Source organism: Myxine glutinosa, chromosome 10, assembly GCF_964187855.1.
Source record: "Myxine glutinosa chromosome 10, kmMyxGlut1.1, whole genome shotgun sequence".
Lineage (NCBI taxonomy): Eukaryota > Metazoa > Chordata > Myxini > Myxiniformes > Myxinidae > Myxine > Myxine glutinosa.
In genome coordinates, this window is record NC_136270.1 from 69133298 (window position 1) to 69160967 (window position 27670).

Genomic DNA, 27670 nt, shown 5'->3' on the forward strand with positions numbered 1-27670 from the left:
CTCAGCTTATGTGATCGAAGAAAATCAAGTCAGTAGCTGACAAATGAAATGAGAGAAGGCCTAAACATTCAACCTAAACATCGTCCAGCACTGTGCACAGAAGGCTGATTGTAGCAGGTCTCCATGGAAGAGCTTGAAGTAAAGAACCCACTGCCGAGACCATAGAATACGGTGAAAAGACTGAAATTTGCAAGGCAACGCCAAAATTGGGTGACTGAACAATGGAATTGGTTATTCTGGTCTGATGAATTGAAGTTTGAACTTTTTGGATCTAAGAGACGACAGTGCGTCCTCCAAAGACCTGGAGAACGTTACGACACGCAATGTTTGCAGTCTACTGTTAAACAAAGGGGAGGCTCTGTGACTGTCTGTGGTTGTATGTCAGCTTCTGGTGGTGTAGAAAACCTGTTAAAATCAATTGGACTTGAACAAAAGAGAAGTACAGTAAATCCTTAAATATCGCAAGTTTAGCTATCACTGTTTCGACCATCCACGCGCATCTTCTCTGTATACCTCTTTAGTTATTGCGGGGCTCAATTTCCACCATTTGTGGTTTATTTTTTAGCAAATTAGTGAGTCAATGTTTGCGTAAACGTGGGTGGTTGTCTTGCATCAGAAGCCTTTTGTAGTATATCGAGCACCATTAATAATAAACAAATCTAATGTACAGTAATTTGTAATTTAAGCGAGGTAACTATCCCTGCACGTGTTTCCGCAAGTGCACCCCAAAGTGTTTCTCGCACACTGTTAATAATGACACCCAAGCTTAAGGTGATGGACAAAAGTTAAACTGGTGCAAAAGGGCAGAGAAAAGTAATGACCATGTGTGAAAAATAATTGCCTTCCTGGAGAGATGAGGGGGTTGCGGAGCTGCAGAACAACTTGTAAAAGGAAACACATCGACGGATTACAAAGGGAAACTATTTAAGAGATTCATCTTGTGAAAGTCAACATCTCTGTCTATTCTAAGAGAGCTGTCTCAATGCGGGCAGGTCTGGCAGTTCATTCAAGTAAATTGGCAAGGACTGCAAGCAGCCATTTATCTTCAGGACTGGTCTCCCATATCTACTGCCCCTGATGTTAACTCAACCTGGGAATTCTTCCACAACAACCTGCTCCCTATTATGCACAGATTAATCTCATTTCATCTTCAATTATCCTCCCCTTCTTTCCACCTATGGTACACTGTATCCTGTGGTGAGGAAGTTGCACTGAAACAACTTGCCTTCTGTTCCTGGAAGGCAAACCCAACTGAAGGCAATCTCAGTGCGTTCCATAAAGTCAGCAACAAGTGTGTGTCTACTCTCAGGAGAGCTAGCAAGCACCATCTGTCCAACCTCAAGATTGAACTTTCAAACTTGTCTCTAAAACCTGGGGCACCTTGGTAAGTCTGTCTCTGGAGTATGTTCCCTTCCATCCATTTCCTCTCTTCAAATGGTAACATAGCCATCTCTGCTCGTGAGAAGGCCAAATACCTCAATTCTGTGTTTGCTTTCAAATATTGTGTCCCGAACCCCTCACTCTCAGTAACCATCCTTCCCTGTCATACCCAAATGCTCCTGGACTCTGTCTTTGCACCTAAGAAGGTGGAGAAGGTTCATTCAACCCTTGACTAGTCTGACTTTGCTACTGGACTGGATGGCATCAGCTCACGTGTCCTAAAAGCCTGCTCCACTGCTCTTGCACATCCTCTTTCTATGCCTTTCACCCTATAATTTGCCTTAGGTCATCTTCCATCTGCTTGGAAATCCACCAGCAGTACTGCATTACATTAAAAAGGTGCAAAAACGGATCCCCATTAACTGTGTGGACCTTTCAGCTTGATTCCAATCATCAGCAAGGTCGTGGAATCCATTGATATGAAATCCATCCTTTTCTCCAACAACCATATTTCAGATCACCAATTTGGTTTCAGACCAGGTCGCTCCATCCTGGACATGCTACTTCTACTCCACCATCGATGGATGGAAGCGACCTCACTTCAATGTCACACATGAGATCAGGACTGTCTCTCTGGACTTAGATCGTGCAGGAAAGTTCAGCTAATACAGTGAGAATTGAGAAACGTGGAAAAGAGTGAGCAACACCATCAATAACAAACAGGCCATGAGTGGGAATCGCGGGTGAATGATTGAAGGGGAGCACATTAACAAAATTGTTTCATTTTCCAATTTTTTTTTTTTTTTTTGCATACAAGATCGAGGCTCGTGTAAGAGCTAACATTGATCACAAAAAGACAAACTGACACATACAACATATGATAAAGGGAGCGGGAGACAAGATGGGGAGAGAGGGGGAAGCACACAAGTCCAACATTAAAGAGCAGCGACATTGGGAGATCTGTGGGAGGGACAGGGCTTGGGGGGAGGAAGCACGGGAAGGGGAGGCAGGGTGGGAGAAGTATAAAACACATGGACACTGCTAGGACTTCCAGGAAAGAAGTCGGTATTTCAAAAAGTGGATCTAAGGTTGAATTAACGGGGGCAGAAAAGATCAAGGTTTTGGATGGGGGAAGATAAGAGATGGTGGTGAACAGCTGTTTTAAAGACCTGGAGGGAGGAGTGGGATTGAAGAGAGTGAGGGAGTTTGTTCCAGAGGTGGGAGAAAAGAGGAATGAAAGGGTGAAGTTCCTAAATATTGCTTCCTAAATGCTTGCATTTGTGCATGCTAAAGCACTGCTAATGAATATTATTTTTTAAATTGAAGAGCTTTCTTTCAAGCTCGTTTGCAGTATGTGATTTTACATGTGCTTTACACGTATCCTGCTACAGAATTTCAACTCTAGCTAACTGTGACATGGTATGCTTCCAAGTGCCATTGCTATTATCTCAGTTACCATCATATTTACAGGTGGAGAATGAGTGCAAAGTCTGCTTTGGCACACAAGTGGCTCTCCAAAGCCAGCTTCCAGCAACAACTCAAAAAGGTGATTCAACTCTTAAATCACTGATTTGTAAACATTTGTGATATTTGTTAAATTTAATTAACTAGTGGGCCCGTTGGACCATTGGACCAAATTTTTAATTGGCCTTCACAGCCTTGTAGCGTACTTGCCTGCTGCAGTGCTTGAGCTTGGGCTGGAGGAAGAGGGGGGCGGGCGGGATTATACATTAGTTATTATTATTGCCAAATGATGATACTATTACTATTGTTGTTAATATTATTAGTATTAGTTAATATATGTTTTGTTACAATTTGATCATTATTTTTGTTATTTAGTTTGTAATTGGAATGCTATGCCATGGAAGGACCAATTAAACTGTTATATACACCTTAACTTGGCATGCATTTAGAAACATGGGAATCATTCTGGATTAATTGTAGTTAATTAGCCTAATTCAGGAGATCATGACGATCATTTTGGTGAATCACATTCCACATCAGAAGGCTCCAGTGGACCTCCAAAAAAACATGACACACACACACACACACACACACACACACACACACACACACACACACACACACACACACACACACACACACACACACAGTGATTCATTGGAATAACTGCAAAAATATGAACTTCCCAGTACCTGATGATTCCACTGAGTGTGAACACAGAAAACAAAGCATTGCATCCGGACGTTGTACTCAGGAACTAAAAGGAAAAGACAGCATTGATGATTGAGATATCAGTACCCAGCGATTTTTTTTTTTTTTTTTTGTGTACAGATTCGAGGCTCGTGAAAGAGCTAACATTTATCAAACAAACAAATCAAACAACAAGCAAACAAAGTATATAAAAAGGGGAGCGGTCGACAAGATGGGGAGAGAAGGGGAGGAAGCACACAAACAACATTTGAGAGCAGGGACATCGGGAGATGTTTTTGGAGGGAGAGGGCCTGGGGGGAGGCAGGATAGGTATAAAACGCAAGGACACCAAGGACTTCCAGGAAAGAAGTCAAAAGTCACCTCAAAAAAGTGGATTTGGGGTGAAATTAGCGGGGGTAGAAAAGATCAAGGTTTTGGATTGGGGAAGATAAGAGATGGTGGTGAACAGCCGTTTTAAAGACCTGGAGGGAGGAGTGGGATTGAAGAGAGTGAGGGAGTTTGTTCCAGAGGCGGGAGAAAAGAGGAATGAAGGAGTGAAGGTGAGCAGAGAGTCTTGATTTTGGCAGTTTAACCATAAGAGGGTTGCAGGCAGATCTTGTGCGACCTGCAGGAATATTTGGGGGACAGAGCCCAGAGAGAGCTGGGGGAGCAAGGCCGGAGAGGAGTCGGTAGAAGACGGAAAGACCACCAACCTGCCTGCGGTGATTAAGTGAAAGGCCCTCGGAGATAGCGTCATCGCGGGAGATTCCAATGATTCTGAATGCTTTGGTTTCAACAGCGTGAAGACGAGCTCGGTGTGAGGCAGGAGCAGCAGCCCAGAGGGGAGAACAGTACTCCATTGAGCTGTGGATGAAAGCCTTGTATGTGGATTTTTGACTTGATTTTGGCCTAAACAACGCAGAAATCGAGAAAATGACCAAATACCAGGACCTCAAAAATGAGATCAAGAGATCTTGGAAGCTGAATAGCATAAAAATTGTATCAGTGATAATTGGAGCAACAGGAATGATAAAGAAGAACCTCAATGAGACTTTAAAAACCATCCCCGGGAATATTACCACAAATGAACTACAACTGGAGGCAATTAAGGGTTCGGTGACGATCCTGAAAAGAGCCCTTGGAACAAAACTCTGAAAAAGTTGAACATCTTGGTCCATGAACCATGATCCCTTACCGAAGAGGAGGTGGATACTTTGGGTCCTGGGAGGACTCCGTTCCACCTCCTGAAACCCACAAATCGAGATAACAACCAATGACACACACACACACACACACACACACACACACACACACACACACACACACACACACACACACACACACACACACACACACACACACACACACACACACACACAACTCGTCCATTTATAGTAGAAGAATAGTGGACCATCACTTCTTTGGGAGTCTTATGAAGTCTCCTGTGTAACATTTGCACCACAAGCACGAATAGATATACTCGTGTCAAATAACTTTTGTATAAGTATTGGCCTCCGTTGCTCCTGTGGTATAAAGCCGTTAGCTGCGCAATAATCTTAGTGAGGGTTGAGAAGACTTAAAAGGCAAGATTTGGAATTGGCATGGATTGGCTCCAAGTCAATACATGTTGACATTTTGGTGATAATACTTTATTGTTTACATTCTTCAGTAACACATTAAAGTTGGAGAAAAAAGAAAATATCGATTAATGAATATACGATATGATGCACATTTACTACATTTATCATTCAAATAAGTATGCAATACGTCATAGTTGGCCAATTTTAAAACACAATTGATCCTGCATCTTATTGGATTGAATGCGCCCAATCCCATCAGATCTCCATAGCAAAGCAAAGTTGAGCCGGGTTTCAAAACAACTCTGGGTTTTGTAGTATTTGGCGAAGAAAAATGAGGATTTCCATTGCGATCAAATTGGTATGAAAGTTGTTGTGCGCATTTTCCCAAGAAATGTTTGTCATGTGAGAGAAAAGCCTTCAGTTTCACAATTCAGGAACAAGGAGCAGTACTAAAGTTGTTATTTTTTGCAGATCTTTGTTCCTGAATTTTCTGCTTTGAATCCCTTTGGTTTTTTTGAAGTTCCTTGCAGGTGTGAAATTTCCCCATGTGCTGTCTCATGCTGCTCCCTCTGGTCCTTCAAGAGTGCTGCCCATAGTCACCTCATGCTTTCCCCCATACCCACCTCTGCTCTCTTCTACTCTCGATGACCCCTCATTCTCTTTTTCGATTTTTTTTCTTTGTAAGAGTGAGGCTCATTGAACAGCAAGATAAAATTGGCAATGGAGTAACACGGCAACAATTGGGCACCAACGGCAAGGGAAGAAACAAACGGGAGAGGAAGAGAGGGAGAATGGGAGGAAATGCTGAAAACAGGTTAGGAGTAGTTAATGGGGATAATAAAGATCATGGGTCAGTATGGGGGATAACATGAGGTGGTGGTGCACTGCCAGCTTGAAGCCCTGGATGGAAGAGTGGGAAAAAGAAGCCTCTGAAATGCGGTTCCATAGACGGGAAAAGCGAGGAGCAAAGAAGTTGAGGTGTGCAGTCAATCTAGATATCATGTGTGATGATATCAACCTCATCCAAGTGTGAAGTCAATCTCTCCCTGGTTCCCCTTTGTGTTTGTTAGTGTTTGTAAGTGTTTCATCCTGCTGTCCTCTTTCGTTTAACTTCCCAATGAACTGGAATTTATGTATACAAAAGAGGATTTTCAAATGAAAATAACAACAATAAGTATTTTAACAATGACTTATCATTGTATCATTGATATTCACTATCTAATGACATTTCCCTGCTATGTTATGCAGACAAAAAGTACCGAAGACAAAAGAACACCAAGCAAAAAATCAACAAAATAATTTCATCCAGAAGCTTGTACGTCAGGAGAGTAACAAGACATGAGTGATGGGGGTCCAAAGGGGTTACTAGTTTCAAGTACTGTATGTACAGAATATTGACCTGTTTTATATTCAACGAGGAACATCATTATGGTGACGATGACAGAGATTCAAGAGAGGAAAAATGAATTTTTTGTATGTGGCACGACATCTGAGGTTGGGTTTTTTATGTTACACATCAATAATTCTGTTGTGTATTGTATGTATTATTGTTTGGACAAGGACCAATGGCTCTGTATGTTACACACCTCTCAAAATGTCTGACATTCTTTTGTTTGCTTTGCTATCCCACCTGGAATATACTGTTTGATTGAGAGACAATCACTTTGTGCTTTTTCTTTTCTCATTTTTCAAAGGCACGTACGTATGTGCAGATCTCTTTGTCACCATTTATACAATTTATATCGATAACCTTCTGGCCCATTTATAACATGGGTTCAGTTTGATTTTGAGGAAATTTTAAAATTCTAAGGCATATATATATATATACCGTATATACTCGTATATCCGATAGATGAAAAAATTTATATAAACATTGCAAGTCACTCCACCGATTACTTGTAACACCTTTGTGTTTGTCAGTTGTCACCCATAGCCGGCTGATAATAACCCTTGCTGGGCTGACCTCAAATTTTGGCTCATGAGCCTTTGGACATTCTTACAACTCATTCTTACAACAGCATTGAGAAGCATGTGCTGATTACTTATATGAAAGAACTTTGTAAGCTAGGAATGAAGGTGATGTGGGCTATCACAGGTAGAACACTTGGTGAGCAGAGCAGCGTGCCAGACAGTATCAAAGGCCTGTAGTATGTCCAAACAATGTCCTTTTTGTTCAGCACCTCCATCCATTGTTAAGGGTGAAGCACTAACATGCAATGTTGAATGGCTAGGTCAGAATCCAAACTGATAATCAGTGATCAGGCCCTCTGGTACGAGAGAGATAATATCAGCTGATATGATGCATCCATGACTTTACTTATACAGTAATTAGATGCAAGCTTGAAGCGTGGAAGAAAAGACATCTGAGACGTTCAGATTCTGAGTCAATTCTGTATTTAACCACTATGGTAAAACCTCTCAAAACCCCTGCCGGGACAGCCTTTTAAACCAAAGCTGAAGTGGATTCACATATGTATTATGAAACCAAAGGCAGATTGATGCCGCTACAAGCAAACCAGCCTGTAAATTACAGGATCTTTTTTTTCAGGATCCAAGTTTCTTGTGTATTGGAGCAAAGATGGCTATCTTCCAAGGAAATGGTAGGCAACATAAGGTGAAGGATAGGCTGAATTGAGCAGATGGATGATAAGCAGGTGCAGCTGAACATAATTTGAGACACACAGGTGCTGATAAGCTTCCATGTTAACAAGCATTCTGAGTATTGCGCTGCAATACATGTCCCCTACCGGCAGTCTGTCGTCCAGAAAACTGTTGGGGAAATTACCAAAGTTCAAAGTGCCATAACTTTGTCAAAAATGATCGAAACGTCGTGAAGTTCGAACTTGATCTGTAACTTATCATGAGGAAACCATGTACCAAGTTTGAAATCATTAGCATTAAGAGGTTAGAAAAAAAAGTCTGGAAAGCTGTTCTTTGCGTGACGGACTGACAGACGGACAGACTGACAGACAGAGGGACGGAGTGCAAACCTATAGTCCCCTCCGGTGTACACCAGTAGGGGACTAATAAAGCAATCTGCTTGATAGCCATTGCCTCCCCACATATTTCAATGTACCAGGGCCTGGAAAAATCAGGAGTTGAAAGGGTTAACGACTGAAGCCTATTTACACGTGTTTACATGGCCCAGACCCACACATGAAATTTATTCAAAATCGCAAAGTAAACACAGGAAGACACGGGAATGGACACATGAGACAACTAGAGTGAGTGCATTGTCTCGCCTCACGTGCTTATTTTGAACAAAAATACCATTGTTTACTGAACACGTGATTATTATGACCCAACTGCTATTATGGGCCATTTACCCACATCATCTATGCACTCTACTATGTCACATACATTGCCACTATCTGCAGCTTCATTGATTATTAGGATTTTTAACAACCACTTTTATGCATATTAATGTTAAATTGCGTGATGAAGGTGAATATGAAAAAAATTAACGAACATGAAAAAAAAAGAGAGCTCCCATGGCTAGTCAATCATATGTGTGATGTTTCGCATCGAAAAAATGTCATTGTTATCATCCTACATACCACATGGGGAGTTTGTGACACATGCCATGTTTACATTTTTTTCGTTGAATGGTTTCAGAGAAAAAGATGTCCAAATGTTTTACTTAAATCCAATATGACTGCCATACAATGTGACCTATAACATCAGTTATGAATAAAATATTCTCCATCGTGTAGTCCTCCTACGTTAAAAGTTTTGCATTGATCAGACAAGCAGTTCCAGAGAAGAAAAAATATTTAAGTGAAAATATATAGACGTGGACCTGGCACGTCTCCGTTCCACCTCCAGAAACTCACACACATGTGGAAGTATCAGCGAACATCATCTTGCACATGTGCGTGCGCACGCACACACGCACGCACGCACGCACACACACACACCTCGTATCGTAATAGATATTCGGCCTTGGCGGAATTAACAGGTTGTATGTGTTATTGTACTGGAATTAGCATTGCATTCAAAACACGGAAACATGCTCTTTCTGTTATGTGTATTTTCTCTCATATTAACATCGCAAGAAAGTTACCCGTGCCCAGTACTGGCTTCTAAACGGGTAGGGATGAAGGTGGCAAAAATACAAATGGCGTCTTATGTCGTCGATTCGGTAAGCTGGAAGCAACAATTCCCATTTATTGCCACATCTGATGCAATTAATATGCTATAATGACAGCGAGGTGCTCCATTTGAAACTGCTCGACATACAGTTGTTGTCAAAAATAATGGCACCCTTGCACTTTTTTCAAATAATGCACCATTTCTTCCAGAAAATTGTTGAAATAAAAAAATATTTTGGTATCCACATACAGTATGTATTTCTTTGGTTTGCAGTGGAACAAAACAAAAAAGGTGAAGAAATTACTAAATCTTCGCTTATTCTACATTGAAATCCCAAAATGGCCCAGACAATGTTATAGGCACCTTTTGGAAGTTGTTCGAAATAATTAGATTTCAAGCAGGTGATTCTCCTTTACTTTGGAATTGAACTCACCTATGGTGATTTGCAGGTGCCTGCAATATAAAAATCACTCGTTCAACCAGTTTGAATGGAGAAATGGAGTCATTCTGCTGTTTTGTGTCACTGTGTGTACCACAATGAGCTTGGAGAAAAGAAAGAAAACCAGAGAATTGTCTAAGGAGGTCAGACACAAGATTGTAGCCAAGCATGGACAATCTCAAGGCTACAAGTCCATCTCCAGAGACCTTGATGTTCCTGTGTCCACCGTAATCAATGTTATCAAGAGGTTTATGGCCCATGGCACTGTAGCCAACCTCCCAGGACGTGGCTGCAAGAGAAAACTTGATCAACTAGATGGTATTCATAGAATACTTACCCTGCGCAGTCAACTTGGTGAGCCAACTCTTCTATTTTTGAACGTTTCTTTTTTTTGATCCAATATGGCTGCCAGACCACGTGAGCGATACATCATAAATTTATATTCTCTAAATAATTGTTGCGTAGATCATGCTCAATAAATTTCAAACTGATCAGACTAAGCGTTGTCCCTGTCGAATTATGACGTCATAATTATGGCACCAATGACGTCATAGTTAACAACATCTATTCCCCATATGGAGTTCTTTACAATGAGCCACGTTTCAATTTTTAAAATGCTGACATGGCACACACTTTACTTTACTGAAATGCAGACACAAATGTTATATTTTCGTCAAAAATCGTCGGAATTTCGCCAAATCTGTTTTGATCGCGTGTTAATATACCTCAGCGATTGACAAATCTGAAATCAGAATTTTATTTGAAGTCAAAATGATCCCGTGAGGTCGCTCCATACTTTGCCTGCTCGTGATGTGCAGTGTGATAATTAATTCCATGCCAACTCTAGAGGACTCTTCTTCTTCACGCAATAACAACTTATAGCTTCCAGACCATACATGCAATCATCTTGAAATTTTGCACACATGTTACAATTCATTACCTCTACTATAATATAAAGTTTCCCGTCGATCAATGAAACGGTTCAAGAGTTATAATTTTTTTTTTCGTTTAATTATATATATCTGCCAAACCACGTGACCTATCGCAAATTCCAAAAGGTCATTTTAGTAGACTGATATGCTGAACACAGCTGTGAAGTTTCACCTCGATAGGATCAAAAATGAGGGAGGAGCTAGGTTTTAAAAGTTTATGCTTAAAAACGTCATAACTCCAAAACCATGTGACGCATGACGTCATGCTCACTGACATTTTTTGCTCGTCCTGGGTATGCGATTCTGCCTACAAAGTTTGGCCTCGATCTGTTCAGTCGTTTAGGAGAAAATTGGATTTTAGCGGTTTTTCACTCAAAACAATATGGCGTCCGAACCACGTGACCTACGACGTCATTATAATTTTATTTCTGCATCAATTTATACCGAGAATGATGCTCAAGAAATTTCATCCTGATCGGATAAAGTTTTTTTACTTGTCGAATTATGATGTCATAACGGCGGCACCTATGACGTCATCATTCACATATGTTATTCCACGTGGGGAGTTCTTTGCAATGAGACCTGTCTCAATTATTTCTGTGCAGCGGTTTTTGAGATAGAGGTGCAAGGTTTTTTTGTTTTTCCAAGATGGCGCCCTGTAATATTCTACCGGAGGAGGCCCTCCTATGGTGAAAATTTCATGTCAATCGGACCAACGGTTGCCGAGAAAATGAATTTTTAAAATGCAGACACGCACGCACGTACACACGAAGTACGGACGGACCCGAATGCTCAACCCTGCCTTTCGCTTCGCGAGCGCAGGGTAAAGATTGCAGCGAAGGATTGTTCGAATGGTGGAGAAAGCACCTTGATCAACTGTCAAACAGATTCAAGCTGACCTTCAGACACAAGGTACGACAGTTTCAACTCGCACCATCCGTTACCAAATCAATGAAAGGGGGTTCTATGGTAGGAGACCCAGGAGGACCCCACTGCTGAAAGGGAGACAAAAGAAAGCCCGACTGGAGTTTGCCAAAACACACCTGAACAAGCCAAAATCCTTCTGGGAGATGCCCTGTGGACAGATGAGACCAAATTTGAGTTGTTTGTAAAGCACATAATCTCTATGTTTACAGAAAACAAAATGAAGCCTTCAAAGAAAAGAACACCTTCCCTACAGTTAAACATAGAGGAGGTTCAGTGATGTTTTAGGGTTTCTGCGCTGCCTCTGGCACTGGGTGCCTTGATTGTGTGCATGGCATCATGAAATCAAGGGATTACCAAGGCATTTTGGAGCGCAATGTTCAATCCAGTGTCAGAAAGCTGGGTCTCTGTTGAAGGTCATGGGTCTTGCAACTGGGCAATGACCCAAAACACACTTCAAAAAGCACCCAGGAATGGTTCAAGACAAAATGCTGGACCGTTCTGAAGTGGCCAGCAATGAGTCCAGATCTAAATCCAATTAAACAACTGTGGGGAGATCTGAAAACAGCAGTTGGGAGAAGGCACCCTTCAAATCTGGGAGAACTGGAGCAGTTTGCACAAGAAGAGTGGGCCAAACTGCCAGTAGAGAGGTGTGGGAAGCTCATTCATGACTATAGGAAGCGCTTCACTGCAGTTATTTTGTCCAAAGGATGTGATACCAAATATTAAATCTAGGTGTCAACAATTTTATCAATGCCATTTCTTTTTACACACCTTTATTTAACTTCATCTGAACTTTGTTTGTTTGTCCCATTTCAAATCTTTGAGCCATTCGTTTTCAAGGTTCCATACATCCTAGAGAGCTGAAATTTGGCCCACAGTCCTCTTTTCTGGTACATTTGCATCTATCAAAATGTAATTTAAAAAACAATTATTTAAAATAAAAAAGTTTTTTTAAAAAGTGTGTGTCGCCCTAAAACATGTTTTTTCGTTTACTTGTTATTTTCTGATTTTCAAGGATATATTAAGTTTTGAATCAAAAACAAAGGTTCTGTAGTATTAACAGTGAAATAAAGAATTGTGGAGACCAAATACTTTTGTCAATTTTAACTTATTTTTTCGAGAAAATTGGGAATTATTTGAAAAGAGTGCAAGGGTGCCAATATTTTTGGCCACGACTGTATGTTGCTGTTTGATGGTCAATCTTACTATAATTCACCAAATGTCTGTCTGTCTGTCCGTTCGAAGGTACCGTAAAAACTGCTGAACCGATCGCAAAGATATTTTCGGTGGGTAATCCTGGGATCTCCAGGAGTAAAATAGGCTATTTAGTTTTCCCAATTTCAGCTTTAGTCTCCAGCATTCTCAGGTTTGGACTCCCGCATAACATTCGCGTTTGCATGACGTCCATTGTTCTCATTGTGACGATGTTGTTTTCCCGGGTGTCGCACAAATGGCTGCACCGATCGCTGCACAGCTGCACCTATCGAACTCGGTGACCTCGGACATAGACCTTTTATTATTCCTTTAAACCCTTTATTAAATTTAAATTAAAAAATTTAAATATTCCTTTAAACGTTTTATTAATTTTTTTAATTAAAGACCTTTTATTTTATTTTATTATTATATTATTCCATCGTGTTTCAAATCGTGATATCAACTGTACACTTTTCTTTAGGAAAAAAAATGGAATGATTTTGTACCAACATCACAATGAAACACAATCACAATTCACATATCCGTGAAATTCGAATATTTTCGTCACAATGAAAACATCGTCATATACGGGTACTGGAGACGATGTGCCAAACGTCACAGACGGGTACAATATTGGAGAGGCCATTGCCAAAACGATTTGTTTTCTCTGGTACGTGTTTCTGGGCGGGTACTGTTTCAGATAAACCGGTAAAATGCCTACCAAACGGAAAGCCTCATTAATGAAAACGTCCAAGGAAGCTGTTGCAAGAAAGAAGGCTCGCCAAGACGAGGACTATCGGAGGCAGCAACAAGTACGTAACACAGCTGCAAACCAGTCTCGGAGGCAGTCCGAGGAATATAGATCTGGTGAACAAGGACGTGACGCAGCTGCACACCAGAGCGCTAGGAAAGTCCAGCTTAAAGTGGCTCCAACGCAAAAGAGGAGGATTGGAGCGGTGTTTGATGTCCAGCACTCTGAGGAAGCTGACTATCCAGCAAAGCAGCAAGATCACAAGCTGCCAAGTCAGTATGATACAGGACGTAAGTGCCCCTTCTGCAAGGCCCACTGCTGGAATGACGAACGACCTGGATTCTGCTGTGAGAAGGGCAAAATTGCAATCAATCTGCTCGAGACCTACCCTGAAGATTTCAAAGTTCTGTTCGAATCATTCCATCATTCATTCATTCATTTAATTATTCATTGGTTCCAATCATTCCATCCGAAAACCTGTTCCCCTTCCAGATGCAGCGAAAACAATTCCCTGTCCGACTCTGCTTTGCAATGACCAGTAACAAGGCTCAAGGTCAGACATTAGAAAAGGTGGGCATCTACCTAAAGACAGATTTCTTCAGCCATGGACAGCTTTATGTCGCCATTAGTCGCGTTGGCAGCAGTGACAATATAAAAATGTTTGCCAAGAACTTCAAAGAGAGAAAAGGAACTTTTATCAGCAATGTCGTCTATCCTGAAGTTCTAAGCTGAAGAAGAGGTACAAAATCATTCAATTATTCTTTTCCCTAAAGAAAAGCGTACAGTTGATATCACGATTTGAATCACGATGGAATAATATTTACCCATATGAACAGTGATGTGGCTTTTATTGAAATTCTAAAAATACTGTTTTGATTTTGATGATTTATGTGTGATATGATTTGACGGATGGAGTATGAATATGAATATGAATGAATGAATATGAATGGTTTAAAATAAAAAATTTCTGCCTTCAATTTCTGATATTTTGCCTTTTCATTTCGGCTTCCCAATTGAAGCCCCGCCCATAGGGCGGGGACCGTTGCTAGTAATAAAAATTTGTATTGGTGTCAAAGCCTGATAGTAACACTGCAGCAGTGACCAATTGCAAATTAATATTAGGATACAGTATTTGGAGTATTTTCCCCTCATTGTTTTTTTTTTCGCTGTGATTTTCAAATATTTCTTCAATTCAATGTCAGCTGTTATATTTAAGAAGTTATTGCATCACTTTTAAGCCCTACCCCATAATTTAGTCTGGTCATTTACTTATCTTCTCTGTACTAATCCCATTATTATTGTTCATCTGTCCCTTGGATAAACATCTAGATCCCTTGGAATTAAATTATATATTTTACACATCAACAATGCTCGTGCAACTTCCTTGTATCTCCCCCTACCCCACCCCCAACACTCCCTTCACGTTTCGCTAGTTTCGGTATTTACAGTGCCTTCAGAAAGTATTCACACCCTTTGACATTTTTCACATTTTGTTGTGTTACAGCTTGTATTTAAAATGGATTCAATTGAGATTTTTTTTTTGTCACTGATTGTTACGGCCTGAAGCACACCAAGCCAAGCCTTCAATCACACTATCTTTATTTATGGATTATCACACGAAAATCTCTTCCAAAACATAAAACCAAGAAGGGAGAAAAGAGGGAAAAACCTGAATAGGCCAGTCCAAGAGTAGGTCGGTCCAAGGGTAGGCCGGTCCAAGGGTAGGCCGGTCCAAGGGTAGGCCGGTCCAAGGGTAGGCCGGTCCAAGGGTAGGCCGGTCCACGAGTAGGCAGGTCCACGAGTAGGCAGGTCCACGAGTAGGCAGGTCCAAGAGTAGGCAGGTCCAAGAGTAGGCAGGTCCAAGAGTAGGCAGGTCCAAGAGTAGGCAGGTCCAAGAGTAGGCAGGTCCAAGAGTAGGCCAGTCCAAGAGTAGGCCCCAGGGCAGGCCCAGTAGTAGGCCCCAGGGCAGGCCCAGTAGTAGGCCCCATGGCAGGCCCAACAGTAGGCCACAAGGCAGACCTAGCACGAGAGGGTAGGAGTAGGCAAGTCCACGAGTAGGCCCCAAGGCAGGCCCCAGTGTTAGGCAGCCAGAGTTCGATCAACGTCACCCTTCAGGTGGAGAGATTGCAGCTGGACACTCTACAACCCCCGAAAAAGCACTCTGCCATAAGCCCTCCTCCAAAATGGCCACTCACTCCTCTGAATTCACCTTCCTGGCCCCTCCCCCACCCCACAGCCAATCATAGGCTTTATACACATGGACCAAACCACTTGGTCTAACTCACAGGGCGCTGTGGGGGAAGGAAGAAGAAAAAGGTCACAAACCGTAACACTGATCTACACACAATACTCGATAATGTCAAGGTGGAATTTTTTTTTGTTTTCGAAATTTTTACTAATTAATTAAAAATGAAAAGCTGAAATGTCTCGAGTTAATAAGTATTCAGCCCCTTTACTATGACACTCAAAATTGAGCTCAGGTGCATGCAGTTTCCTTTGATAAATCCTTGAGATGTTTCTACAACTTGATTGGAGTCCACCTGTGACCAATTCAATAGATTGATCCTGATTTAGAAAGAAACACACCTTTCTATAAAAGGTACCAGAGTTGACAGTGCATGTCAGAGCAGAAACTCTACCATGATGTCCAAGCTTTTGTCTGTAGAACTCTGAGATAGAATTGTGAGGAGGCATAGATCTGGGGAAGCATATAAAACAATTTCTAGTGTCGAAAGTTCCCAACAGTAAAGTGAGCCCCATCATTAGGAAAATGGAAAGAATATGAAACTAGCCAGACTATTCCTAGATTTGGCCATCCGACAAAACTAAGCAACCTGTGCAAGAAGGACCTTGATCAAAAAGGTGGAACGCAGTGACCACTCTGACAGAACTACAGAATTCCTTGGCTGAGGTGAGACAACCTGTCGTATAGACAATAATCACTGCAGCACATCACAAATCTTGACTTTCTGGGATAGTGGCGACAGAAGCCACTCCTGAGAGAAAGGCACATGACAGCACACCTGGTGTTTGTAAAAAGGCACGTGAAAGATTCTGAGAGCATGAGGAAAAAATTCTGATTCTGTGGTTTGATGAGACAAAAATTGAACTATTTGGCCTGAATGCAAAATGCTATGTGTGGCAGAACCAAGCACAGCTCATCACCCATCTAAAACCATCCCTACCATGAAGCAGGGTGGTGGCAGCATCATGCTATGGGGATGCTTTTCAGCAGCAGGGACTGAGATCATAAATAAATTATTAGAATTACCCTTTGGTTTTCCTTCAGAATTACCCTTCAAAATCAGAATTCCCCTTCAGAATTAACCTTTAGAACCCCTTAGAATTACCCTTTAAAATCTGCCAGAATTACACTTTAGAACCCTTTAGAATTACTCATTAGAATTACCCATGAGAATTACCCTTTAAAATTTCCCTTTAGAACCCATCAGAATTAACCTTTAGAATTACGATTAGAACACTTCAGAATTGCCCGTGAGAATTGCCTTTTATAATCCATTAGAATTACCCTTTAGAACCCATTAGAATTACCCTTTGCAACCCTTCAGTATTACCCTTTAGAATTAAACATGGTGGGTTAGAAAGGTTCTTCTTCTACATTTTTTATGAACGGATGGAAGGAAGGACAGAGCCAAATATTGAAGCAGCTTCATCAATGAAAAATTCCATAAAACAGCTTCCTTTTGAATAAAATTCCCAAACGACATAGTATTCCCTCCCCTGTGTTATTGGAACGAATACTTTTTGCCTGGCCGATGCTTTTATAAATGCAGTTTGCAAAAAAAAAAAAACCCTGGAAATTCTCATGCGTATTTCATTCACATTGAAAAGAAGAGGTGGAAGTCGGAGGGGTTGGATCAGAATACACAGAGCTATGTGACGGCCAAAAGTTCAGCCATATTTGCATACGTAATAAATATATGGCCCATTTCATCCATTCTCCTTACTCCTATCCTCTTAAAACGAAAACAACCTCCTCTCCCTTTTCTCCCCTCATCCAACCCAATTCCCCTACCATTGCAATTCCTCTCCATTAACAATCACCTTCCCTTCTTTTTCTCAAGTTAATTTTCTTCAATATTCACCTTCCTTTCTTACGACCATCATTCTCTTCCAGGGGTAAATAATATTATGTTGTTTCTGTAGATGAGGGAGGTGGGGGCAACACAAAAAGCGTCTAAAAAGATTGAGACATTATTTTCTGCAATATTGTCATGATTCTGTGGCATTGTCATGATTCTATGGCATTGTCATGATTCTGTGGCATTGTCATGATTCTGTGGCATTGTCATAATTATGTGGCATTGTCGTGATTCTATGGCATTGTCAAGATTCTGTGGCATTGTCATGATTCTGTGGCATTGTCATGATTCTGTGGCATTTCATGATTCTGTAACATTGTCATGATTCTGTGGCATTGTCATGATTCTATGGCATTGTCATGATTCTGTGGCATTGTCATGATTCTGTGGCATTGTCATGATTCTGTGGCATTGTCATGATTCTGTGGCATTGTCATGATTCTGTGGCATTGTCATGATTCTGTGGCATTGTCATGATTCTGTGGCATTGTCATGATTCTGGGGCATTGTCATAATTATGTGGCATTGTCGTGATTCTGTGGCATTGTCATGATTCTGTGGCATTGTCATGATTCTGTGGCATTGTCATGATTCTGTGGCATTGTCATGATTCTGTGGCATTGTCATGAATCTGTGGCATTGTCGTGATTCTGTGGCATTGTCATGATTCTGTGGCATTGTCGTGATTCTGTGGCATTGTCGTGAATCTGTGGCATTGTCGTGATTCTGTGGCATTGTCATGATTCTGTGGCATTGTCATGATTCTGTGGGATTGTCATGATTCTGTGGCATTGTCGTGATTCTGTGGCATTGTCGTGATTCTGTGGCATTGTCATGATTCTGTGGGATTGTCGTGATTCTGTGGCATTGTCGTGATTCTGTTGCATTGTCATGATTCTGTGGCATTGTCATGATTCTGTGGCATTGTCGTGATTCTGTGGCATTGTCGTGATTCTGTGGCATTGTCGTGATTCTGTGGCATTGTCATGATTCTGCGACATTGTCGCGATTCTGTGGCATTGTCGTGATTCTGTGGCATTGTCGTGATTCTGTGGCATTGTCATGATTCTGCGACATTGTCGCGATTCTGTGGCATTGTCGCGATTCTGTGGCATTGTCGCGATTCTGTGGCATTGTCGTGATTCTGTGGCATTGTCATGATTCTGTGGCATTGTCATGATTCTGTGGCATTGTCGTGATTCTGTGGCATTGTCGTGATTCTGTGGCATTGTCGTGATTCTGTGGCATTGTCGTGATTCTGTGGCATTGTCATGATTCTGTGGCATTGTCGTGATTCTGTGGCATTGTCGTGATTCTGTGGCATTGTCGTGATTCTGTGGCATTGTCGTGATTCTGTGGCATTGTCGTGATTCTGTGGCATTGTCGTGATTCTGTGGCATTGTCGTGATTCTGTGGCATTGTCGTGATTCTGTGGCATTGTCGTGATTCTGTGGCATTGTCATAATTCTGTGGCATTGTCGTGATTCTGTGGCATTGTCATGATTCTGTGGCATTGTCATGATTCTGTGGCATTGTCGTGATTCTGTGACATTGTCGTGATTCTGTGGCATTGTCATGATTCTGTGGCATTGTCGTGATTCTGTGGCATTGTCATGATTCTGTGGCATTGTCATGATTCTGTGGCATTGTCGTGATTCTGTGGCATTGTCGTGATTCTGTGGCATTGTCGTGATTCTGTTGCACTGTCGTGATTCTGTGGCATTGTCGTGATTCTGTGGCTTTGTCGTGATTCTGTGGCATTGTCGTGATTCTGTGGCATTGTCGTGATTCTGTGGCATTGTCGTGATTCTGTGGCATTGTCGTGATTCTGTGGCTTTGTCGTGATTCTGTGGCATTGTCGTGATTCTGTGGCATTGTCGTGATTCTGTGGCATTGTCGTGATTCTGTGGCATTGTCGTGATTCTGTGGCATTGTCGTGATTCTGTGGCATTGTCGTGATTCTGTGGCATTGTCGTGATTCTGTGGCATTGTCGTGATTCTGTGGCATTGTCGTGATTCTGTGGCATTGTCGTGATTCTGTGGCATTGTCATAATTCTGTGGCATTGTCGTGATTCTGTGGCATTGTCATGATTCTGTGGCATTGTCATGATTCTGTGGCATTGTCGTGATTCTGTGACATTGTCGTGATTCTGTGGCATTGTCATGATTCTGTGGCATTGTCGTGATTCTGTGGCATTGTCATGATTCTGAGGCATTGTCGTGATTCTGTGGCATTGTCATGATTCTGTGGCATTGTCGTGATTCTGTGGCATTGTCATGATTCTGTGGCATTGTCATGATTCTGTGGCATTGTCGTGATTCTGTGGCATTGTCGTGATTCTGTGGCACTGTCGTGATTCTGTGGCATTGTCGTGAATCTGTGGCATCGTCCTGAATCTGTGGCATCGTCATGATTCTGTGGCATTGTCATGAATCTGTGGCATTGTCATGATTCTATGGCATTGTCATGATTCTGTGGCATTGTCGTGATTCTGTGGCATTTTCATGATTCTGTGGCATTGTTGTGATTCTATGGCATTGTCATGATTCTGTCGCATTGTCGTGATTCTGTGGAATTGTCATGATTCTGTGGCATTGTCCTGATTCTATGGCATTGTCAGGATTCTGTGGCATTGTCGTGATTCTGTGGCATTGTCATGATTCTGTGGCATTGTCATGATTCTGTGGCATTGTCGTGATTCTGTGGCATTGTCACAATTCTGTGGCATTGTCGTGATTCTGCGGCATTGTCGTGAATCTGTGGCATTGTCATGATTCTGTGGCATTGTCATGATTCTGTGGCATTGTCGTGATTCTGTGGCATTGTTATGATTCTATGGCATTGTCATGATTCTGTGGCATTGTCATGATTCTGTGGCATTGTCATGATTCTATGGCATTGTTGTGAATCTGTGGCATTGTCATGATTCTGTAACAATCTCATGATTCTGTGGCATTGTCATGATTCTGTGGCATTGTCGTGATTCTGTGGCATTGTCGTGATTCTGTGGCATTGTCGTGATTCTGTGGCATTGTCGTGATTCTGTGGCATTGCCGAGATTCTGTGGCATTGCCATGATTCTGTGGCTTTGTCGTGAATCTGTGGCATTGTCATGATTCTGTGGCATTGTCATGATTCTGTGGCATTGTCACGATTCTGTGGCATTGTCATAATTCTGTGGCATTGTCGTGAATCTGTGGCATTGTCGTGATTCTGTGGCATTGTCATGATTCTGTGGCATTGTCGTGATTCTGTGGCATTGTCGTGATTCTGTGCATTGTCATGATTCTGTGGCATTGCCATGATTCTATGGCATTGTCGTGATTCTGTGGCATTGTCGTGATTCTTGGCATTGTCGTGATTCTGTGGCATTGTCGTGATTCTGTGGCATTGTCGTGATTCTGTGGCATTGTCGTGATTCTGTGGCATTGTCATGATTCTGTGGCATTGTCATGATTCTGTGGCATTGTCATGATTCTGTGGCATTGTCATGATTCTGTGGCATTGTCGTGATTCTGTGGCATTGTCATGATTCTGTGGCATTGTCATGATTCTATGGCATTGTCGTGATTCTGTGGCATTGTCATGATTCTGTGGCATTGTCGTGATTCTATGGCATTGTCGTGATTCTGTGGCATTGTCGTGATTCTATGGCATTGTCGTGATTCTGTGGCATTGTCGTGATTCTGTGGCATTGTCATGATTCTGTGGCATTGTCTTGATTCTGTGGCATTGTCATGATTCTGTGGCATTGTCATGATTCTGTGGCATTGCCATGATTCTGTGGCATTGCCGTGATTCTGTGGCATTGTCACAAATCTGTGGCATTGTCGTGATTCTGTGGCATTGTCGTGATTCTGTGGCATTGTCGTGATTCTGTGGCATTGTCGTGATTCTGTAGCATTGTCATGATTCTATGGCATTGTCATGATTCTGTGGCATTGTGATTCTGTGGCATTGTCATGATTTTGTGGCATTGTCATGATTCTGTAACAATCTCATGATTCTGTGGCATTGTCATGATTCTGTGGCATTGTCGTGATTCTGTGGCATTGCCATGATTCTGTGGCATTGTCATGATTCTGTGGCATTGTCATGATTCTGTGGCATTGTCATGATTCTGTGGCATTGTCGTGATTCTGTGGAATTGTTGTGATTCTGTGGCATTGTCGAGATTCTGTGGCATTGTCATGATTCTGTGGCATTGCCGAGATTCTGTGGCATCGTCATGATTCTGTGGCATTGTCATGATTCTGTAACAATCTCATGATTCTGTGGCATTGTCATGATTCTGTGGCATTGTCGTGATTCTGTGGCATTGTCGTGATTCTGTGGCATTGTCGTGATTCTGTGGCATTGTCATAATTCTGTGGCATTGTCGTGATTCTGTGGCATTGTCATGATTCTGTGGCATTGTCGTGATTCTGTGGCATTGTCGTGATTCTGTGACATTGTCGTGATTCTGTGGCATTGTCATGATTCTGTGGCATTGTCGTGATTCTGTGGCATTGTCATGATTCTGAGGCATTGTCGTGATTCTGTGGCATTGTTATGATTCTGTGGCATTGTCGTGATTCTGTGGCATTGTCATGATTCTGTGGCATTGTCGTGATTCTGTGGCATTGTCGTGATTCTGTGGCATTGTCGTGATTCTGTGGCACTGTCGTGATTCTGTGGCATTGTCGTGAATCTGTGGCATCGTCCTGAATCTGTGGCATTGTCGTGATTCTGTGGCATTGTCGTGATTCTGTGGCATTGTCGTGATTCTGTGGCATTGTCGTGATTCTGTGGCATTGTCGTGATTCTGTGGCATTGTCGTGATTCTGTGGCATTGTCGTGATTCTGTGGCATTGTCATGATTCTGTGGCATTGTCGTGATTCTGTGGCATTGTCGTGATTCTGTGGCATTGTCGTGATTCTGTGGCATTGTCGTGATTCTGTGGCATTGTCGTGATTCTGTGGCATTGTCGTGATTCTGTGGCATTGTCGTGATTCTGTGGCATTGTCGTGATTCTGTGGCATTGTCATGATTCTGTGGCATTGTCATGATTCTGTGGCATTGTCATGATTCTGTGGCATTGTCGTGATTCTGTGGCATTGTCGTGATTCTGTGACATTGTCGTGATTCTGTGGCATTGTCATGATTCTGTGGCATTGTCGTGATTCTGTGGCATTGTCGTGATTCTGTGGCATTGTCGTGATTCTGTGGCATTGTCGTGATTCTGTAGCATTGTCATGATTCTATGGCATTGTCATGATTCTGTGGCATTGTGATTCTGTGGCATTGTCATGATTTTGTGGCATTGTCATGATTCTGTAACAATCTCATGATTCTGTGGCATTGTCATGATTCTGTGGCATTGTCGTGATTCTGTGGAATTGTCGTGATTCTGTGGCATTGTCATGATTCTGTGGCATTGTCATGATTCTGTGGCATTGTCATGATTCTGTGGCATTGTCATGATTCTGTGGCATTGTCGTGATTCTGTGGAATTGTCGTGATTCTGTGGCATTGTCGTGATTCTGTGGCATTGTCATGATTCTGTGGCATTGCCGAGATTCTGTGGCATCGTCATGATTCTGTGGCATTGTCATGATTCTGTAACAATCTCATGATTCTGTGGCATTGTCATGATTCTGTGGCATTGTCGTGATTCTGTGGCATTGTCGTGATTCTGTGGCATTGTCGTGATACTGTGGCATTGTCATAATTCTGTGGCATTGTCGTGATTCTGTGGCATTGTCATGATTCTGTGGCATTGTCGTGATTCTGTGGCATTGTCGTGATTCTGTGACATTGTCGTGATTCTGTGGCATTGTCGTGATTCTGTGGCATTGTCGTGATTCTGTGGCATTGTCATGATTCTGAGGCATTGTCGTGATTCTGTGGCATTGTTATGATTCTGTGGCATTGTCGTGATTCTGTGGCATTGTCATGATTCTGTGGCATTGTCGTGATTCTGTGGCATTGTCGTGATTCTGTGGCATTGTCGTGATTCTGTGGCACTGTCGTGATTCTGTGGCATTGTCGTGATTCTGTGGCATTGTCGTGATTCTGTGGCATTGTCGTGATTCTGTGGCATTGTCGTGATTCTGTGGCATTGTCGTGATTCTGTGGCATTGCCATGATTCTGTGGCATTGCCGTGATTCTGTGGCATTGTCACAAATCTGTGGCATTGTCGTGATTCTGTGGCATTGTCGTGATTCTGTGGCATTGTCGTGATTCTGTGGCATTGTCGTGATTCTGTAGCATTGTCATGATTCTATGGCATTGTCATGATTCTGTGGCATTGTGATTCTGTGGCATTGTCATGATTTTGTGGCATTGTCATGATTCTGTAACAATCTCATGATTCTGTGGCATTGTCATGATTCTGTGGCATTGTCGTGATTCTGTGGAATTGTCGTGATTCTGTGGCATTGTCATGATTCTGTGGCATTGTCATGATTCTGTGGCATTGTCATGATTCTGTGGCATTGTCATGATTCTGTGGCATTGTCGTGATTCTGTGGAATTGTCGTGATTCTGTGGCATTGTCGTGATTCTGTGGCATTGTCATGATTCTGTGGCATTGCCGAGATTCTGTGGTATCGTCATGATTCTGTGGCATTGTCATGATTCTGTAACAATCTCATGATTCTGTGGCATTGTCATGATTCTGTGGCATTGTCGTGATTCTGTGGCATTGTCGTGATTCTGTGGCATTGTCGTGATTCTGTGGCATTGTCGTGATTCTGTGGCATTGCCGAGATTCTGTGGCATTGCCATGATTCTGTGGCTTTGTCGTGAATCTGTGGCATTGTCATGATTCTGTGGCATTGTCATGATTCTGTGGCATTGTCACGATTCTGTGGCATTGTCATAATTCTGTGGCATTGTCGTGAATCTGTGGCATTGTCGTGATTCTGTGGCATTGTCATGATTCTGTGGCATTGTCGTGATTCTGTGGCATTGTCGTGATTCTGTGCATTGTCATGATTCTGTGGCATTGCCATGATTCTATGGCATTGTCGTGATTCTGTGGCATTGTCGTGATTCTTGGCATTGTCGTGATTCTGTGGCATTGTCGTGATTCTGTGGCATTGTCGTGATTCTGTGGCATTGTCGTGATTCTGTGGCATTGTCATGATTCTGTGGCATTGTCATGATTCTGTGGCATTGTCATGATTCTGTGGCATTGTCATGATTCTGTGGCATTGTCATGATTCTGTGGCATTGTCATGATTCTGTGGCATTGTCGTGATTCTGTGGCATTGTCATGATTCTGTTGCATTGTCATGATTCTATGGCATTGTCGTGATTCTGTGGCATTGTCATGATTCTGTGGCATTGTCGTGATTCTGTGGCATTGTCGTGATTCTATGGCATTGTCGTGATTCTGTGGCATTGTCGTGATTCTGTGGCATTGTCATGATTCTGTGGCATTGTCTTGATTCTGTGGCATTGTCATGATTCTGTGGCATTGTCATGATTCTGTGGCATTGCCATGATTCTGTGGCATTGCCGTGATTCTGTGGCATTGTCACAAATCTGTGGCATTGTCGTGATTCTGTGGCATTGTCGTGATTCTGTGGCATTGTCGTGATTCTGTGGCATTGTCGTGATTCTGTAGCATTGTCATGATTCTATGGCATTGTCATGATTCTGTGGCATTGTGATTCTGTGGCATTGTCATGATTTTGTGGCATTGTCATGATTCTGTAACAATCTCATGATTCTGTGGCATTGTCATGATTCTGTGGCATTGTCGTGATTCTGTGGAATTGTCGTGATTCTGTGGCATTGTCATGATTCTGTGGCATTGTCATGATTCTGTGGCATTGTCATGATTCTGTGGCATTGTCATGATTCTGTGGCATTGTCGTGATTCTGTGGAATTGTCGTGATTCTGTGGCATTGTCGTGATTCTGTGGCATTGTCATGATTCTGTGGCATTGTCTAGATTCTGTGGCATCGTCATGATTCTGTGGCATTGTCATGATTCTGTGGCATTGTCGTGATTCTGTGGAATTGTCGTGATTCTGTGGCATTGTCATGATTCTGTGGCATTGTCATGATTCTGTGGCATTGTCATGATTCTGTGGCATTGTCATGATTCTGTGGCATTGTCATGATTCTGTGGCATTGTCATGATTCTGTGGCATTGTCATGATTCTGTGGCATTGTCATGATTCTGTAATAATCTCATGATTCTGTGGCATTGTCACCATTTCTGCCTAATCTACCACTTCATTAAATATAATAAATGCGGGATTGTACTTCCTTCTCTGTACTTCTCTGTAAGGTATGTCAGGATTCTATGGAGAGGGTTTTGTGAAGTAAGGTTCTTCTATATCCACGTTTCTCACTCATTTTGTATTAAAGTCAGTTTGTCGGGTTATACAACCTTATGCGAGATCACAGCACCGGTCGTTACCCCAATACGCAGGAATGCTCGAAGATTAAACACGTAATATAAGGCCTGTTCAGACGAATATAAACAATATTCCTCTTCTACCCTTCCAATAATCCTGCGTTTGAACCCCACACCAAACGTGTGCAACCCTCGAAGATAAATGGCTCTGTCAAAAACGCCTGTTGATCTGGCATGGCTAAAGACGGCACTTGGGTGAACCCCGCAGAGCTAAAAAGGGTCTTTCTAAGTACGGGCTATCCTGGGGAGCAAGAGGAACGTGAGTTTATTTGAATAGTCGTGGTTGTCCAAGCCAGTCAGCCAAGGCGCAATGCGTGGTTGGATTTAATCCTACCGGGCATTGTTTGAAGGAAGAGGAGAAGTATAGGAAGGGTGGAATGGTCGGTCAAGCAAGTGCAATCTATGGCCAATATGATTTCCCCATGTAAGGAAGGGGAGGGGGTGGGGTGCATTGGGACATCTCTAGCACCTGTTCTTGACCGATGCTTGGCCAAAGTGTCGGCATGTACCCTAATAATGATTAGCCGAGAAAAGCAGCTGGAGGTGGTGTCCCAATACTCCCCGTGACCCAATCGAGCCAATTTCCCCCACACATGGTGTGTATCCAGTGGAAAAACACAAAAGCAAACCCATAAACAGAAGAAAAACTTTTTTTTTTATGATTTATGGAAATACAACGCAGGAATAACTAACTGACTTTTCTCGAAGTGTAAGGAGAACAGTTGATTAACTTATTTGTAAACCCAAAACCCAAATAACCCAAAACACTCCATTATGACATCATAATAGCAATCATGTATTCAAGGAGACAGAATAGGCTGTTAGGAAATTTAAATACGGGAGCAGGCCATTTAACCCATTAAGCTGATGCTGTGGTATAATGCACATATACACGTTACAGAAAGTGACGTAACATGGGGAAGGAATCAGGTGGTCTGAGCTGGAGAGAGTGACGGGAGTCGTTATAGCTCGAGGTTAGAGCATCCGTACCCAAGTTATAAACTGTATGCTCTACACTGCAATAAACCAGTTAAACCTTCTGCTGTGGTTGAATCCTTTAAGAAAGAGAAAACAGGATTTTAGAAAGTTTTGCAAATTTATTAAAAAGAAAAAACTGAAATATCACATTTACAAAAGTATTCATACCCTTTGCTATGACACTTGAAATTTAGCTCAGGTGCCTCCCATTTCTCTTGATCATCTTTGAGATGTTTCTACACCTTGATTGGAGTCCACCTGTGGTAAATTCAATTGATTGGACATGATTTGGAAAGGCACACACCTTTCTAAAGGCACACACATAAGGTCTCACAGCTGACAACGCATATCAGAGCAAAAACCAAGCCATGAGGTCGAAGGAACTGCCTGCAGAGCTCAGAGACAGGATTGTGTCGAGGTACAGATCTGGGGAAGCCTACAAAAAAAATCTCTGCTGCATTGAAGGTTCCCAAGAGCACAGTGGCCTCCATAATTCTTAAATGGAAGAAGTTTGGAACAACCAGGACTCTTCCTAGAGCTTGCCGCCCGGCCAAACTGAGCCATCGGGGGAGAAGGGCGAGATGGTAATCTTGGTAAGAGAGGTGACCAAGAACCCGATGGTCACTCTGGCTGAGCTCCAGAGATCCTGTGTGGAGATGGGAGGAACTTCCAGAAGGACAACCATCACTGAAACACTCCACCGATCTGGGCTTTATGGCCGAG

General features: G+C 42.3%; 1 protein-coding gene across 9 annotated transcripts in view; it reads left to right on the forward strand.

Annotated features, from left to right (window-relative positions):
- The window catches only part of LOC137434118 (myosin light chain kinase, smooth muscle-like), a 281545-nt gene extending 272706 nt beyond the window's left edge, over positions 1–8839 (forward strand). For 4 of the 9 annotated variants that reach the window (XM_078785752.1, XM_078785751.1, XM_068126804.2 and 1 more), the window contains exons 11-12: positions 2851–2926; positions 6363–8839. In XM_078785752.1, coding sequence (XP_078641878.1) covers positions 2851–2926; positions 6363–6413 — 127 coding nt within the window. In that variant the 3' untranslated portion in view covers positions 6414–8839. Of the gene's footprint in view, positions 1–2850; positions 2927–5634; positions 6093–6362 lie in introns of those variants that run through there. The other 5 variants (XR_013624750.1, XM_068126805.2, XR_013624749.1 and 2 more) reach the window with 3 other exon arrangements.
- Positions 8840–27670: the final 18831 nt, after the last annotated feature.